This window comes from Lemur catta, chromosome 15, assembly GCF_020740605.2.
Source record: "Lemur catta isolate mLemCat1 chromosome 15, mLemCat1.pri, whole genome shotgun sequence".
Lineage (NCBI taxonomy): Eukaryota > Metazoa > Chordata > Mammalia > Primates > Lemuridae > Lemur > Lemur catta.
The window spans coordinates 39,912,045-39,926,885 of NC_059142.1; the positions used below are offsets into that span (position 1 = coordinate 39,912,045).

The 14,841-nt window shown below is 52.4% G+C and overlaps 1 protein-coding gene across 2 annotated transcripts; it reads left to right on the top strand.

The window, feature by feature from the left end:
* The first annotated feature begins 397 nt into the window (after positions 1–397).
* Positions 398–7,141, top strand: AOC3 (amine oxidase copper containing 3). Of its 2 annotated transcripts, XM_045526625.1 has the most exons (5): positions 883–1,500; positions 1,914–2,211; positions 3,696–3,981; positions 4,368–4,497; positions 5,246–7,141. In XM_045526625.1, the coding sequence occupies exons 1-5, from the start codon at positions 1,492–1,494 to the stop codon at positions 5,519–5,521; spliced, it is 999 nt and encodes a 332-aa protein (XP_045382581.1). In that variant the 5' UTR covers positions 883–1,491; the 3' UTR covers positions 5,522–7,141. The 2 variants fall into 2 exon arrangements, with proteins under 2 accessions (XP_045382580.1, XP_045382581.1); XM_045526624.1 differs by having other exon boundaries at positions 398–2,211.
* Positions 7,142–14,841: the final 7,700 nt, after the last annotated feature.

Genomic DNA, 14,841 nt, shown 5'->3' on the forward strand with positions numbered 1-14,841 from the left:
ACTCTAGGACTCTGGCCAAGGAAATTAGCAATGGGGTGGGGGGGGATAGACCAGGCCAAGGAACGTTGCTGGGGAAGCTGCAGGGGCTAGGGGTGGAGGTTTCCTTAGAAGGAGAACAATAGTTTGAAGTCACAGGAAAGAGAACATGTGGCCCTGGGAAGAGGGGTGGTGAAGAAGCTAGGCAGGGGCGTGCGATGCTGCTCTGCGAAGACCCAGCTCCTTGCTGGGGCTGCATTTTTGTGCTCAGGCTGGCTGGCTGCATTATCTTCAAATTTTCCTTCCCCTTTCGCCAGCCCCGGCTCTCCCCAGTTCTAACCCTGACCCAGAGAGCAGAGCCTGTTTGGCAGCCTGGAGACAAAGCTATGTAAGGTCATCCCAGCTGCCTTGCTGCGACCCGCCCCCAGCCCGGCCCGCCCCGCCCCCTGCCCCAGCCTCCCTATGTCTTTCCCACCCTCAGTCCTAGGCAGCTGACTACTGAGAGGCTCAGCCAGAGTCTGAGAGCCCCGCCGTCCAGGAGCCCCCAGTCCAGGAGCCAAGAAAGCCCCCGTCCTGCTGGCCTGAGAACACACAGCTCTGCTCTGATTGAATGCTCTGTCCCTCTTCATGGGACGATGAACCAGAAGACCACCCTAGTGCTCCTCGCTCTGGCCGTCATCACCATCTTTGCCTTGGTTTGTGTCCTGCTAGTGGGCAGGGGTAGAGATGGAGATGAATCTAGCCAGCTTTCCCACTGCCCCTCCATATCTCCCAGTGCCCAGGCCTGGACACACCCTGGCCAGAGCCAGCTGTTTGCAGACCTGAGCAGAGAGGAGCTGACGGCTGTGATGAACTTTCTGACCAAGCGGCTGGGGCCAGGGCTGGTGGATCCAGCTCAGGCCCAGCCCTCGGATAACTGTGTCTTCACAGTGGAGCTGCAGCTGCCCCCCAAGGCTGCGGCCCTGGCCCACCTGGACAAGGGGAAGGCCCCACCTGCCCGGGAGGCACTGGCCATCGTCTTCTTTGGTGGACAACCCCAGCCCAATGTGAGTGAGCTGGTGGTGGGGCCGCTGCCTCACCCCTCCTACATGCAGGATGTGACCGTGGAGCGTCGTGGAGGCCCCCTGCCCTATCACCGACGCCCTGTGCTGGCCCGAGAGTACCTGGACATAGACCAGATGATCTTCGACAGAGAACTGCCCCAGGCAGCTGGTCTCCTGCACCACTGTTGCTTCTACAAACGCCAAGGAAGGAATCTGGTGACAATGACCACAGCCCCCCGTGGTCTGCAGTCAGGGGACCGAGCCACCTGGTTTGGCCTCTACTACAACATCTCAGGGGCTGGGATTTTCCTGCACCCCGTGGGGTTGGAGCTGCTGGTAGACCACAAGGCCCTGGACCCTGCCCACTGGACCATCCAGAAGGTGTTCTATCAAGGCCGCTACTATGACAGTCTGGCCCAGCTGGAGGACCAGTTTGAGGCCGGCCTGGTGAATGTGGTGTTGATCCCAGACAATGGCACAGGTGGGTCCTGGTCCCTGAAGTCCCAGGTGCCCCCAGGTCCGGCTCCCCCTCTGCAGTTCTATCCCCAGGGCCCCCGCTTCAGTGTCCAGGGGCGTCGAGTGGCCTCCTCGTTGTGGACTTTCTCCTTTGGCCTTGGAGCTTTCAGTGGCCCAAGGATCTTTGACGTCCGCTTCCAGGGAGAACGGCTAGCTTATGAGATCAGCCTCCAAGAGGCCTTGGCCATCTATGGTGGAAATACCCCAGGAGCAATGACGACCCGCTATCTGGATGGTGGCTTTGGCATGGGCAAGTACTCCACACCTCTGACCCGTGGTGTGGACTGCCCCTACCTGGCCACCTATGTGGACTGGCACTTCCTTTTGGAGTCCCAAGCCCCCAAGACACTACATGATGCCTTTTGTGTGTTTGAACAGAACCAGGGCCTCCCCCTGCGGAGACACCACTCAGATTTATACTCCAACTATTTTGGGGGCCTTGCAGAGACAGTGCTGGTCTTCAGATCTGTGTCCACCTTGCTCAACTATGACTATGTGTGGGATATGGTCTTCCACCCCAGTGGAGCCATAGAAGTCAGATTCTATGCCACAGGCTACATCAGCTCAGCATTCCTCTTTGGTGCTGCCCAGAGGTATGGGAACCAAGTTAGGGAGCACACGCTGGGCACGGTCCACACGCATGTTGCACACTACAAGGTGGATCTAGATGTGGCAGGTAAGACGTCCCTGCTGGGGCAAGGATTCTGGAAGAAGGGCTGAAGAGTTGTCTATATTTGCTTTGGGGTTTATGTAGGTTGTCTGGGGAAGGAAGATTTGGATATTTATGCTTCCCCCTTGCTGGATGGGAGAAAGTTGGCTGCTGAGTTTTATTTGGATCTAACTCACTTGCTCGGTACACAGCTGCCAGCCTGCCTTCACGTGACCACATTAGAAAATCTTGGGAAGTGGCTAAGCTCAGGGAGGAGGCAGGATCTGGGCCAACAGTGTCCCTATTGCCCTCCTCCCTCCCTTGCACTACATGGGCCCCCATCCAGGAGGCAGCCATTTGTCGTTCAGCACATTTCTCTGTGTCTGGCCCGCGGTGCTGGCGTGCTGGACAATCCGCTTGCGTTCTGCCCAGCCCCTGGCATGTGCAGGCCAGTCACAGAACACCCCGAGTGCACCTTTCCTGGAAGATTTCCATCTCTCTCTGAGCACAGTCACTTAAGTGCGGGGGGCAGCATGGATCCCGTGGAGCATCCCAGGTAGTTCCAGAGTTGGTGGTTACAAGGAGAACCAAGGCCACGTGATGCCTTGCAGTCTTCATCTTTGTCTTTTCACCTTTCTCCCCACAAGAATCATCAGGCTTTCTCAGGTTCCACCCCTGAAATACCTCAAAACCCTCGCTGGACCTCACTGCCATCCCCCTGCAAGTGCCAGCCCTCTCTCAGCTGCCTCTCCTCTTGTTGCTCTCAGATCCAGGGGCCACTCTGTGCCCAGAGGACCCTCCCACCCGCACCGGCCTGCCCCTTACTCCACTCTCCCTCTCCCCATTGCTGCAGGGTCCCATCCACAGAAGACCTCACACCGCTTCCCTTCCCCATGCAGCTCCGGCCCCCCTGCAGACTCTTCCCCGCACCCTGCCACTGCCACACCACACACTCCCTGTCCCTGCATGCACGATCTACACGTCACAGTCAAGCTCCTTTCTTTTTGCTTATGCCTTGTCCCTGCCTAGAATGCCCTTCCATGTCATCTCTTTTGGGGGCACCCTCTAAGTCCAGCCTGAAAAGTTGCCCAGGAGGGCCCCCTTTTCCGGCCTGCATCTGGGTTCCTGTGACCCAGAACCTGCCTGGGCCGTGCCCCTCTCACACACGGGCCAGTCAGTGGTTCACCTGCCTGCGTCGGACATCAGTTCACATGCTCCGTCCCCAGGGGCGAGCACAGTTCTCTCCACTAATGAATTGTGAAAGGATGAATTAATGAAAATGAATGAAATCCATGATGACATATTTTAATTATTTTACTTTATTTATTTTAGTTCAACATCTTTGGTTGAAGGATTGGGGATATCCTGGGGAGAGGGAAGTAGGGGACACACTCAGTTCTGGCGTGCTCTTTGGCCCCCTCTTGAAGCCAAGTTGGGGCAGAGTCTACAGGGGCTAGGGTGGCTGTATAACCAACTGATCATTCACCACCACTCCCACCACCACCGAGCAGGACAGGAGAACTGGTTCTGGGCCGAGGACATGGCCTTCGTTCCCACGGCTGTGCCCTGGAGCCCTGAGCACCAGGTACAGAGGATGCAGGTGACCCGGAAGCTGCTGCAGACAGAGGACCAGGCCGCCTTCCCCCTGGGAAGGGCCACCCCTCGCTACCTGTACCTGGCCAGCAACCACAGCAACAAGTGGGGTCACCCACGGGGCTACCGCATCCAGATGCTCAGCTTTGCCGGGGAGCCGCTGCCCCAGAACAGCTCCATGGAGAGAGCCATCAGCTGGGGGAGGTGAGTGGCCGTCAGAGAGGGGATGGAGGAGGTGAGAATGGGAAGGCAGTGTGAAGGGACACCTGGAAAGTCACTGAAACCATATATGAGGTGAGGTGAGATTGCAGGAAAGGTTTCCTAGGCATCCAAAGGCACCGCCATAGCACATTTGCCCCTAGAAGGGCTAAAGCCCAAGAGTGGCTTCTGTTCTGGATGGGGGAGGGGCTGTGCTGTGACATGGCAGGGGATAAAGAGGTGGCAGTGACCCCCAGGGTGGCACCAGGGATTCTATAGCATGGAGTCATTGTGTGCGTGGGAATCTGAGGTCTGAGCACTCGGGCTCCCGTCATAATCGGGCAGCAGGACGGGACTTAGTGACCATGGAGGCCTGACCAGTGCCTCCCTAGGTACCAGCTGGCCATGACCCGGCGGAAGGAGGAAGAGCCTGCTAGCAGCAGCGTCTTCAACCAGAACGACCCTTGGACACCCACTGTGGACTTCACTGACTTCATCAACAACGAGACCATCATGGGAGAGGTTGGCGAACACAGAACGGCCCAGGGAGGGGCGGGCACTAGGATGAGCCTCCCCTTCTCTGGGGAGGGTTCCGGAAAACCAGCCCATCTCCTCAGGGGTGCAGCTGACTCCTGCCCCCTGCACTTTAGTGGATCTGATCATTACCCTTTGAAAGAATCTTCTGAGCTAGATGTCCACATGCGGACACTGGGTGAGGACCTGGCCCATCCCTGAGACCCTAGAGCCCTCCCAGCTCCAGCTTCCTGGACTGAGTCCTTTCTGGGCCCCAGAACTCAAGGAGGGATGGATGTTGCCAGGGAAAATCACATCTCTTGTATCTAAAGTTGCTCCCATTCCTGACTTGACTGATAAAGAACGAATTTCTCAATGTTTGGCCTGTTTCTGCCTCCCAAGCCCTGATCTTCCCTTCTCCATCCTTCCTCCCCGGTTACAGGGCACTCCTGGCAAGTCAGGGGGAGAGGAGCTGAAGTAGCTTGTGGGTGTCACCCTCTGGGGGTGGGTAAGGCAGAGACGATGTGATGGGAAATGTCCAAGATGGAGGTTGCAGTGCAGGGACAGGGAGGCAGGTGGTGTTTCTAGTAAGAAATGGACTATTTATGCTTTGACTTGTGGGCTAGTAGGAAAAACATGTTTAAAGACTCAAGTTCCTTGGGCTGATGAGCTGAATTGCTACCTGCAAGGCCACCGTGGGAGGCAAGGCACGTCCTCAGCAAAGCCAGACCTCATGATCCTCCTTCTTCCCTGCTAGGACTTGGTAGCCTGGGTGACAGCCGGATTTCTACACATCCCACACGCAGAGGACATTCCCAACACAGTGACTGTGGGCAACGGCGTGGGCTTCTTCCTCCGACCCTACAACTTCTTTGATGAGGACCCCTCCTTCTACTCCCCTGACTCCATCTACTTCCGGAAGGGCCAGGATGCTGGGGCCTGTGAGGTCAACCCCCTGGCTTGCCTGCCCCAGGCTGCTGCTTGTGCCCCCGACGTCCCTGCCTTCTCCCACGGGGGCTTCTATGACAGCTAGGTGGTCCCTGGGATGGGGAATCTGGCCAAGGGCTCCAGGGCAAGCTGAGGGAGTGGGAGCAGCTGGTCACTGAACGGGCAGCCTGGTTCCCTCTTCTCCTTCCTCCCACCCCTGATGTCTGTCTATCCCCCTGTCCCCTGAGGTCCTCTCTCTTCCATTGCCCTCCCTTGCATCCCCCTTGGAGCCAGGAGCATCCTGAGCCTGTGATGCCTGACACAGGGGCACTCAGCTTCCTGGCTCCCAGCTGTGCTGAGTCCCCATCCCAGAGAGGGGAGGACGGCCCAGCCAGGAGCATGGGCGGATGGCCAGGCTTTTTCCTGGATCGTTCCCTTTTTTTTGTTTTCTGGTTTTCCTGAATCTTTGAGGCCATCTCTGAGTCTCTCCCACAGGGATTATTCCTTAGAGACCCCAAGGCAGGGCTGCCAATCCTGCACATCCACAGATGAGCTGGAAAGGACACTTCTGCCCACATTCCTTCTCATCCAAGTCCCTTTTCTCCTTCTCCTCTTGCCTACTGCTGCCCCTCCCATTCCTTCTTCCCCTTCTATCCTGGGATTTCCCTCACGTGCTGAGGGAATGTCCTTCTGTCCCACCCCCTGGTGTTCCCACTGCCCTCAATTCTCAACTTCGGTCTCCTCTCCCGGCCCCAGGCCTGTGAAAGTATCAAAGATGCAATGGGTCACCTTAGTGGAGAAGACAACGCTGTGTGTCCCCTTGCGTCTGTCACAGATTGGAAGTAGGAGTTGCCCCCACCCCTGTCCTAGGGCAGAGTGTGTTTCTGGACAGTTCTCTCTGCCCAGTTGTATCTGGCTGCCTTGCACTCTCTGGAGGAGGATGCGCGTTGTGACAGCAGCTGCTTAAGTTAGCATTTCAGGTGGTTTTATGGGTGCAATGATAATAAAGAAGGATCATTTTGTGCCAGGGCTGTATGTGACCACTGGCTTCCTTACTCTGCAACAGCTAATTTGGGAGGCTGGTGTGGGAACTAAGGGTGGGCACCAAAGGAGAGAGACAGAAAGTCCCAGGGACTCCAGCCACCAGGCCAAGGGCTGTCCAATTGCGTGTGTGCATACAAATGAGCTGGGGCCCGGCCTGGTGGGCGGGGCCTGGCCTAGGTAGGGCGGGACCTGACCTAGGTGGGGCGGGGCCTGGCCTGGTGAGGGAACCTGTTCCAGCACCTCCCATCACTGCTTTACCTCCTGGCATCTGGATTAAGGATGGGTCCAAAGAAATAGCAAGAGACTGGAAACAACAGAAACCTCCTTCCACAAAGGATTAATGAATTAATTATGATACAATATTTCTATACAATTTTTTGCAGCTACAAAATATTGTCTTTACGTGCTAATATGGAATAACCTTCGAGTGAAGAAGGCAAGGTGCAGAAATGTGATAGTGCAGTTCCAATTTGCACTTTAGAAAGGAGGATATAAATACATACTTGCTTCTATGTGCATATTCAGAAGAAATGGGTAACACTGATTACCTCTGGGGAGGAGAACCCGGAGGTCGGGGACAGGGGAAGGAGGAGACTTAGCACTGTATACCCTTTTGTACATTTTGAATTGTGGACCATGTGACTGTACTACTTAATCAAAATAAATAATAAATAGGCCCAGACAGGAAGTGCCTTTTTTACTGACATGTTTTTTCAGAACAGGTGGGCAGAGGGGGAAGCTAAAGTGGGTTAAGGGACGGGGCCTTCATCAGGGATGAAATTTTCTCAAGTGCTCAGACCCAGAGAAGCAAGTGTGGCTTCTAGCAACTCCTTTTGCCTTCTCTTGCTTGTATATCTCTGCGGAAATGTTAATCTCAGTCAATCTCTCCCCTTTCCTTCTCCTCCCCCCGCCACCCCGCCATCTCTCTTATAAGAGTAGGCAAGGGAAAAGGGTGACTTCTGCTTGCTGGAAGCTCAGGCCAAGCAGGAGATGAGGTACAAGAAACAGGTTTTGGAGGCTGCTCAGCTTCTCCCCAGAGAGAGATCATATTCTGGGAGCTCCTGCACCATGGAAGCTTCTGCTGCCTTCTGTCTGTTCTGCCCCAAGCCCAGGTTCTCTGTAGGTCAATGACTGGAACAATGGATGGGGGGAAGTCATTGGCTGGAGAGAAACTAGGTCCAAAGAACAGGAAAAAAGCCCACAGTATGGAGCAGGGAGCCAGCAATGGCTGCCTCAGTTTATAATATGGCCTACGTAGAAGCAAGAGTGAAGGTGGACAAGAAGAGGTGGAGGACAAGGAGAGACTGAAGACTGAGACAGAGGAGAAAAAGGATATACAGGCTCTTAGGGTGGGGACTCATGGCACAGGCTGAGAAAGAATTCTTGACGCAAAGATTAGAATAGTTATAAAGAAGGAAAGTTTATTTTACTTCCCAAAGGTGGGAAGGGTGCAACACAAGAGAAAGAAAGGAGAAATGTTGGCCCCAAGGCTAAGGGGCTCAGAGTTTTTAATAGGAAAAAGGGTAAATAAATAGTTACTGCAGCAAGCTGGTAACAGGAGACAGCTGTGAAATGGATGTGTCTGTTTTTCCTTTTTTTGTCCTCTGTTCTGTGAGGCTGGCTTATCAGAGTCCTCTGGAATGTGGTTCTGGCAGGAACTGAGACAGGAGCTCGCAGCCCTGCTGTCTGCTCAGGGCTCTTCAAGGCTGTTAACATAAACTCTTAGAGAAACTAAGGTGTTTAATCTTAAAGACAACAAGTTGAGCCCCAGGTGGTTAATCTAACAAAGGGACAGTTGTGTTGTGATCTTTCCCTTCAAAGGGGCAATTATGTGCTATGAGTTCATTCCTCTTTCTTTCTGTTAGATAGTTTATTAGCAAGGCCACCCTATCAGTGACCTGTTGTGGCTCTGATACTGACTTCATTCTTCCAACTGCCTCTGACATGAGGAACTGAACTTCTTATTTATTTGTGTATTTATGTTTTGAGACAGGGCCTTGTTCTGTCTCTGAGGCTGGAGTGTAATGGTGCAATCATAGCTCACTGCAGCCTCAAACTCCTGGGCTCAAGTGATCCTCCTGCCTCAGTCTCCCAAGTAGCTAGGACTACAGTCTTGCACCACCACGCTTGGCTAATTTTTAAAATTTTTGTAAAGATAGGATCTTGCTATGTTGCCCAGGCTGGAATGCATTGGCTATTCACAGGCATGATCATCGCACACTACAGGCTAGAACTCCTGGGCTCAAGTGATTCTCTTGCCTCAGCCTCTCAAGTAGCTGAGACTCCAGGTGTGTCCCACTGCACCTGGCTTAATCACATATTTTATGTTCCTACCTCCTTATGGCGCCTTCTCCTGCTACTTGCACCATGGTCAGTGCTGGGGGAAGGGGAGCACACCCTGCCTCCACCATCTGGCTCACTTGAATTTCATTACCTTGAAACCTATGTCCAGACCAAACAGTGAGAATCTCTGCATGTGGTGAGTGTGTGTGAATTCTCACAAGCTTTTATATGAAAATGCGACTGATTGTATCTCTCTGGTCTTACCATGGGGATGATGCCACCTGCCCGGGCCCCAAATGAGATAAGGCAGAAGGGACATCTAGATCATTAGAACATCAGCCCAGCTCCAGTCAGGAGGGCTGCAAGGTGGACCTCCAGCCCCCTACCCTGATCCAGTCTCTTCCTTAGACCACTGAAGTTGTCTGGAGCCTTGGCCTCAGACTTCTGGTCAATTGTCTAGGAGTGATTAGTGACTGAGCATGTCAGGCTCTGAAGGGACCGGTGCTGCCCAGGCTGAGATCTGCAGGACTTGGGGTCCCTTGTCCTGAGAAAGAGGAGCTAGACAAGGGGCCCCTGAGGCTGGGGTCAGAGAGCATGCCTGGGACTTCTCCAGGAATGTAGACAAGGGAACCCCCTGTGAGGGACACAAACTGTGCTCATCTGCCTCTCCTCTGGCAGCCCATGGGAAGGGCTCCAACTCCAAGTGCAAGAGAAGATTCCTTCACACAGTCAACAAAGATTTATGGAGGGCCATCTAGATCCCAGGCACCATGCAAAGAACTGGAATAAGCTAGTAAATAAGACACAAAATCTACCCTCAGGAGCAAGGAGGCCAGCAAAGGCCCAATTACAGATAAGGAGGGAAGAGGACAACAGCAGGGACTCCTAACCCAGACTTAGGGTCTTGGGGAGGCTTCCTGTGGGATGTGATGTTTACACTGATTATGGCAGAGGAGTAGAAGTTGACTGGGGAGGAGCCAAGAGAGTGGAGAGAATGTTCCAGGCAGTGGGAACAGCACATTCAAAGTCCAGGGGGTGACAAGGTGGCACCATCCAAGCACCCAAGTTCATTGACAAGTGTGTGGGCTGTGAGGTGAATGTGAGGGGAGGACAGCCAGGAGAGGCAACTAGGGGACAGGTGAGGCATTTTCTTGCAAGCCACACTACCCTAAGAAAATGGGGAACCATAGAAGGATTTGTGTCACCCAGGCTAGAGCGCCATGGTGTCATCATGGCTGACAGCAACCTCACACTTCTGGGCTCAAGCAATCCTCCTGCCTCAGCCTCCCAAGTAGCTGGGACTACAGGTGCGCACCAGCATGCCTGGCTGATTTTTTCTATTTTTTTTAGTACAGACAGGGTCTCGCTTTTGTTCAGGCTAGTCTTGAACTCCTGACCTCAAGCAATCCTCCCGCCTTGGCCTCCTGGAGTGCTAGGATTATAGGCGTGAGCCACCACACCCGGCCAATAGAAGGATTTTAAGCAGGGAAGTGACAGGGTCAGATTTGCCTTTTAGGACATTCTCTCTGGCCCAGATACAAATAGAACTAACCAGGTGGGGGTAGGGAAGGTGCTGGCCACAGGGAGGTAGGTCAGATGGCTGGGACTGCCGTCAAAGTCAACAAGGACGGGCGGCCCAAGTGAAGGACTCCTGTAGGAGATCTGGCCCAAGGAGGGCCCGTTCCCTGAGCCCAGACTGGAACTCGAGATCTGGTGCCTCCTCCCACCTCCCACCCTCTGCTGAGGTTGGTGGAAAATGAGGAAGTGGCACACCCTGGCCGCTGGCTGATCTTTGCCCCTGTGCAGGCCCTGACCCCTTGAATGGGCGGTCATTAGAAGGACAACCCTATTAATAAACTATCCAACAGAGAAAAACAAACTAACAGAAAAAAAGAAGAGTAAAACTCACAACACATAATTGCCCCTTTAAAGAAAAAAAAAATCACAACACGTAACTGCTCCTTTGTTTGATTAGCCACCAGTGACTCAATTGGTTGTCTTTAAGATTAACCACCTAAAAAGGTGGTTTTCACAACACTTGAAAAAAACTAAACAGATAAAAGGAAAGGGATGCTCCCCAGCCCCAGTTCTCACCAGACCACATTCCAAGGACCCTGATAAGCCAGCCTCACACAGAAAAAAAAAAAAAGACACAGACACTTCACAGCCCTCTTACTATGGACTGACAACAATATTCTTTTTTTCTTCTCCCTTTACCCTCAGTGAAAGCCCAAGCCACTTGTCCTCTGAGCTGGCACTTCTCCTTTGTTTCTCTTATGCCACACTCTTCCCACCTTTGAAAAATAAAATAAACTTTCTTTCTTTAAAACTATCCTAATCTTTGTGTCCAGAATTCTTTCTCAACCCGAGCCACAAGTTCCCATCCTAACAGTCATTCTATTTATCTGGCCCTTAGATCACTTGATAGAGTCAGTTGCTGATTAAAGTAAGTTCCGACTCAACAATCAGTCCTTCTTGTAGCTAGTGCGGTTTTGTGATCATTGCTTAGATCATCCTTGCACATTTTACACAAGGTATAGTGCGTTTGGAAAACACATTCAAACGGTAAACCTGTAAAGGTGGGTCAGGGGCTGGTGCTCTCCTGGCAGCTTCTTTGACTGGGTTTGGTGATGAGGATGAGCTTGTTAATTCCACTACCTCTTTACCAGTTTAGGTGAACCCCACTCCTTCTGGCTCCTCCTAGAAGGTTCCCTTGGCCGCTCCTGCATTTTTTTTTCTTTTTTTTTTTTCTTTTTGAGACAGGGTCTTGCTCTGTCACCCTAGCTAGAGTGCAGTGGCATTGTCATAGCTCACAGAAACCTCAAACTCCTGGGCTCAAGAGGATCCTCCTGCCTCAGCCTTCCGAGTGGCTGGGACTATAGGTGCGCACCACCATGCCCAGTTAATTTTTCCACCTTTTTGTATAGATGGGGTCTCACTCTTGCTCAGGATGGCCTCGAACTCCTGAGCTTAAGTGATCCTCAGCCTCCCGGAGTGATAGGATTACAGGCATAAGCCACCATGCCTGGCCAGCCTTTCTTACTTTAACTGCTAATATTTATCATTGGCCAAATCTTTCGGCTGGAGGTGGAATCTGGCTCCCAGGGATAAACTCATCTTCATCAAGTTCACAGAGGCCAAGTTTATTCACAGAGAACTAGGACCTAGTGGGGGAAGCAGAGTGTGTGGTCCTATCTTCAGAGTAATTCTCCCTGAAGGACACCTTTGCGATAAGCTTTTAGAGTAATTGACATGGCAGTTGTTAAGGCTTGGATGAAAAGATAGTAGAGGAAACAATGTGGAAGCAAGTCGCTTAGGGAGGGTGGTTCCCCACCCCCACCAGCCACACCAAAGGGCTCTGCCCCTGGGCCATCACCCACCACCCCATAGGAGGCCCTGATGACAGCCACCCAGAGTGAACACTCCTTGGTAGTGCCAGTCAGAACTCAGAAACATTAGCCGTCTTGATGTTATGTTCTAGTTGGGAGCTGGAGGCGCCTCCCCCCCACTGAGCATAACTTCCCAAAGGGCCCAGACTCAGGTTCCCTGGCCCGGATGGCTTGCCTTGTGGCTGGGCTGGGCCTGACACTAGATTTTATTCACTCTTCTTCTAATGATCATAAGAACGGTTTCCATGATGCCTTCCTGCCTTAGTTGTAGTAGTCATTTTGTCTCTGTAGAGGCTCTCCTGCTCGGCATTTCCATGTTACTGCTCAGTTGCTGGGAATATTGGGTCTGAATTTTACTTCCCAACATGTAGCGGTAAGTATTAAATGTCACTGATACAGTTTGGATACGTGTCCCCTCCCACTCTCATGTTGAAATTTGCTCCCCAGTGTTGGATGTGGAGCCTGGTGGGAGGTATGTGAGTCATGGGGGCAGATCCCTCACAAATGGCTTTGTGCCCTCCCCGTGATAACGAGTGAATTCTTGCTTTATTAGTTCACGTGAGAACTGGTTGTTTAACAGCCCCGGCACCACCTCCTCCCTCTCTTGCCATGTGACACACCTGCCTCCCCTTCCCCTTCCACCTCGATTGGAAGCTCTCTGAAGCCCTCACCAGAAGCAGATGCTGGTGCCACGTTTCTTGTACAGTCTGCAAAACCGTGAGCCAAATAAACCTCTTTTCTTTATAAATTACTTCAGGTATTTCCTTAATAGCAACGCACGGCAGCCTAACAAAGTCATGTTTCTTTATTTTTCTGTATTAGATAACTAGCTATGTGCCCTCACCCACCAGCTTGGCAGGAAATTCAATTACAGGCATGTTGGTGGGGGTGTTCATTTTAGGGTTTGGTAAGAATCTGGGACTTTGGGGGACATCAGCTAGACTCGAGTTGGCAGTGATCACTGCTGTCACGCTCACTTTCTGCTCAAGGTGGTGATGGAGGAGGGGCCTGGGTGATTGGCTGTCACTTCCTCAAGATCCTGGGTGGGAGAGAGTGGGCTCTAGGCGTGCACATGCACACACACACACACACACACACACACACACACGTGCGTGCGCGCATGCTGCCCCTACTTGTTAGTCCCCCAGAATTCCCCAAAGACCTCCTTTCCTGTGTTAGGGGAGCTCTCAAAAGCCTTTCTCTCCCCTGGGTTGACACACACCCACTTCCTTCTATTGTTGAAATCACAAGGAAGTTTCGACTAGATCTAGTTGCTCCTCGCACAAAGATCCAATTACTGATACAACAAGGATTGTTAAGGGAGAGCAGAATTTTTAATATCATAGACATCTTGTCAGGAGAATGGGAGAAGCTGCCTCAAATCCATCTCCAAGACTAAAGGAAGCCATGGGCTTTTTAAGGAGGTGCCATGTGCCTTTGGTGTGCCAGGTCCTGGTGTGACTAAGAAGGGGCTATGTGCACTGAGGCAGGTCATGGAGGATGGCGATTGTTGGCATCAGGAATCTTGCTCAGGAGCCTTCGCCATGTATCCTCTTCAAGGTCAGCTCAGACCAGCCTCGGCAATAGCAAGACCCTGGCATGGTGGCATGCGCCTCTCATCCTTGCTACTCGGGAAGCTGAGGCGGGAGGGTTGCTTGAGCTCAGGACTTCGAGGTTGGAGTGAACTATGATGAGGCCACTGTTCTCCAGCCTGGGCAGCAGAGCTAGTGTTAGGGTGGGAACTCATAGCTCAGGGATGAGAAAGAATTCTCGACACAAAAATTAGGACGGGTTTAGAGAAAAAGTTTATTTTACTTGCCAAAGGAGGAAAGGGCACAGCACAAAAGAAGGAAAAGAAGAAGTGCTGGCACCGGGGATGAAGGTTTTGGGCTTTTTATTGGGCATTATAAATGGTAAAAAAAGTTATTGCTGCAAGCTGATAGCAGAAGGCAGCTGTGGCTGCCTTTTGTCCCTCTTCTCTGTGAGGCTGGCTTATCAGTCTCCTTGGAATATGATCTGCTGGGAATTAGGGGAGGGTCATGCTCCTTCTATGTGCTCAGTTCTTTTCAAGTGCTGTACAAACCAACTCTGCAAGACCACAAGTTAAGCCACAGGTGGTCAATCAAACAAAGGGGCAGTTGCATGCTGTGATCTTTCTCTCTTTTTCCTATTAGGTCATTTATTTTTTTCTCTGTTGGATTGTTTGTTTGCAATGCCGTCCTTTCAGCAAGACCCTGTCTCAAACAAACAAACAAAAAGGTCAACTCACATGTTTCTTCCTGAGAAGTCTTCCTGGACATGTCCAGGTTGTAGAGGATTCTGCCCAGGCGATGAGGGAAGGAGGTCTCCTTTCTGGAACCCTCAGTCTCTCCCGGTTCCCCTCAGGACAGGGCCGCTCAGATGACAGTGGCTTCCAGGGAAGCTGCCCAGCCATCGGCTGTGAGGGACAGAAGCAGCTATCCTCTACACATTGGCAACATTTTGGAGGAGGGTTTCCTTTCTGGAGGTGAGAGTTGTGGGCTACAGGGTTGATTCCACAGCCAATTTCCCAGTCCACCTGATGTCTGACCTGGCCTATCAGGCAGTCCTGCAAAGAGGCAAGCCATGAGGATCTCAGTTACACTCTGTCCTGTGCCCCCATGCACTCCCCAGCAATGCGCTGGCAGCTTCCCTCACGCTGCCCTCCAGTGACCTAGGGTGCTCAGGTCAC

Coding starts and splice junctions, on each gene's coding strand:
- AOC3 (XM_045526624.1), top strand. CDS start 612: ATGAACCAGAAGACCACCCTAGTGCTCCTCGCTCTGGCCGTCATCACC. Junction 3,982..4,367: donor AGAGCCATCAGCTGGGGGAG/GTGAGTGGCCGT, acceptor GTGCCTCCCTAG/GTACCAGCTGGCCATGACCC. Junction 4,498..5,245: donor ACGAGACCATCATGGGAGAG/GTTGGCGAACAC, acceptor CTTCCCTGCTAG/GACTTGGTAGCCTGGGTGAC.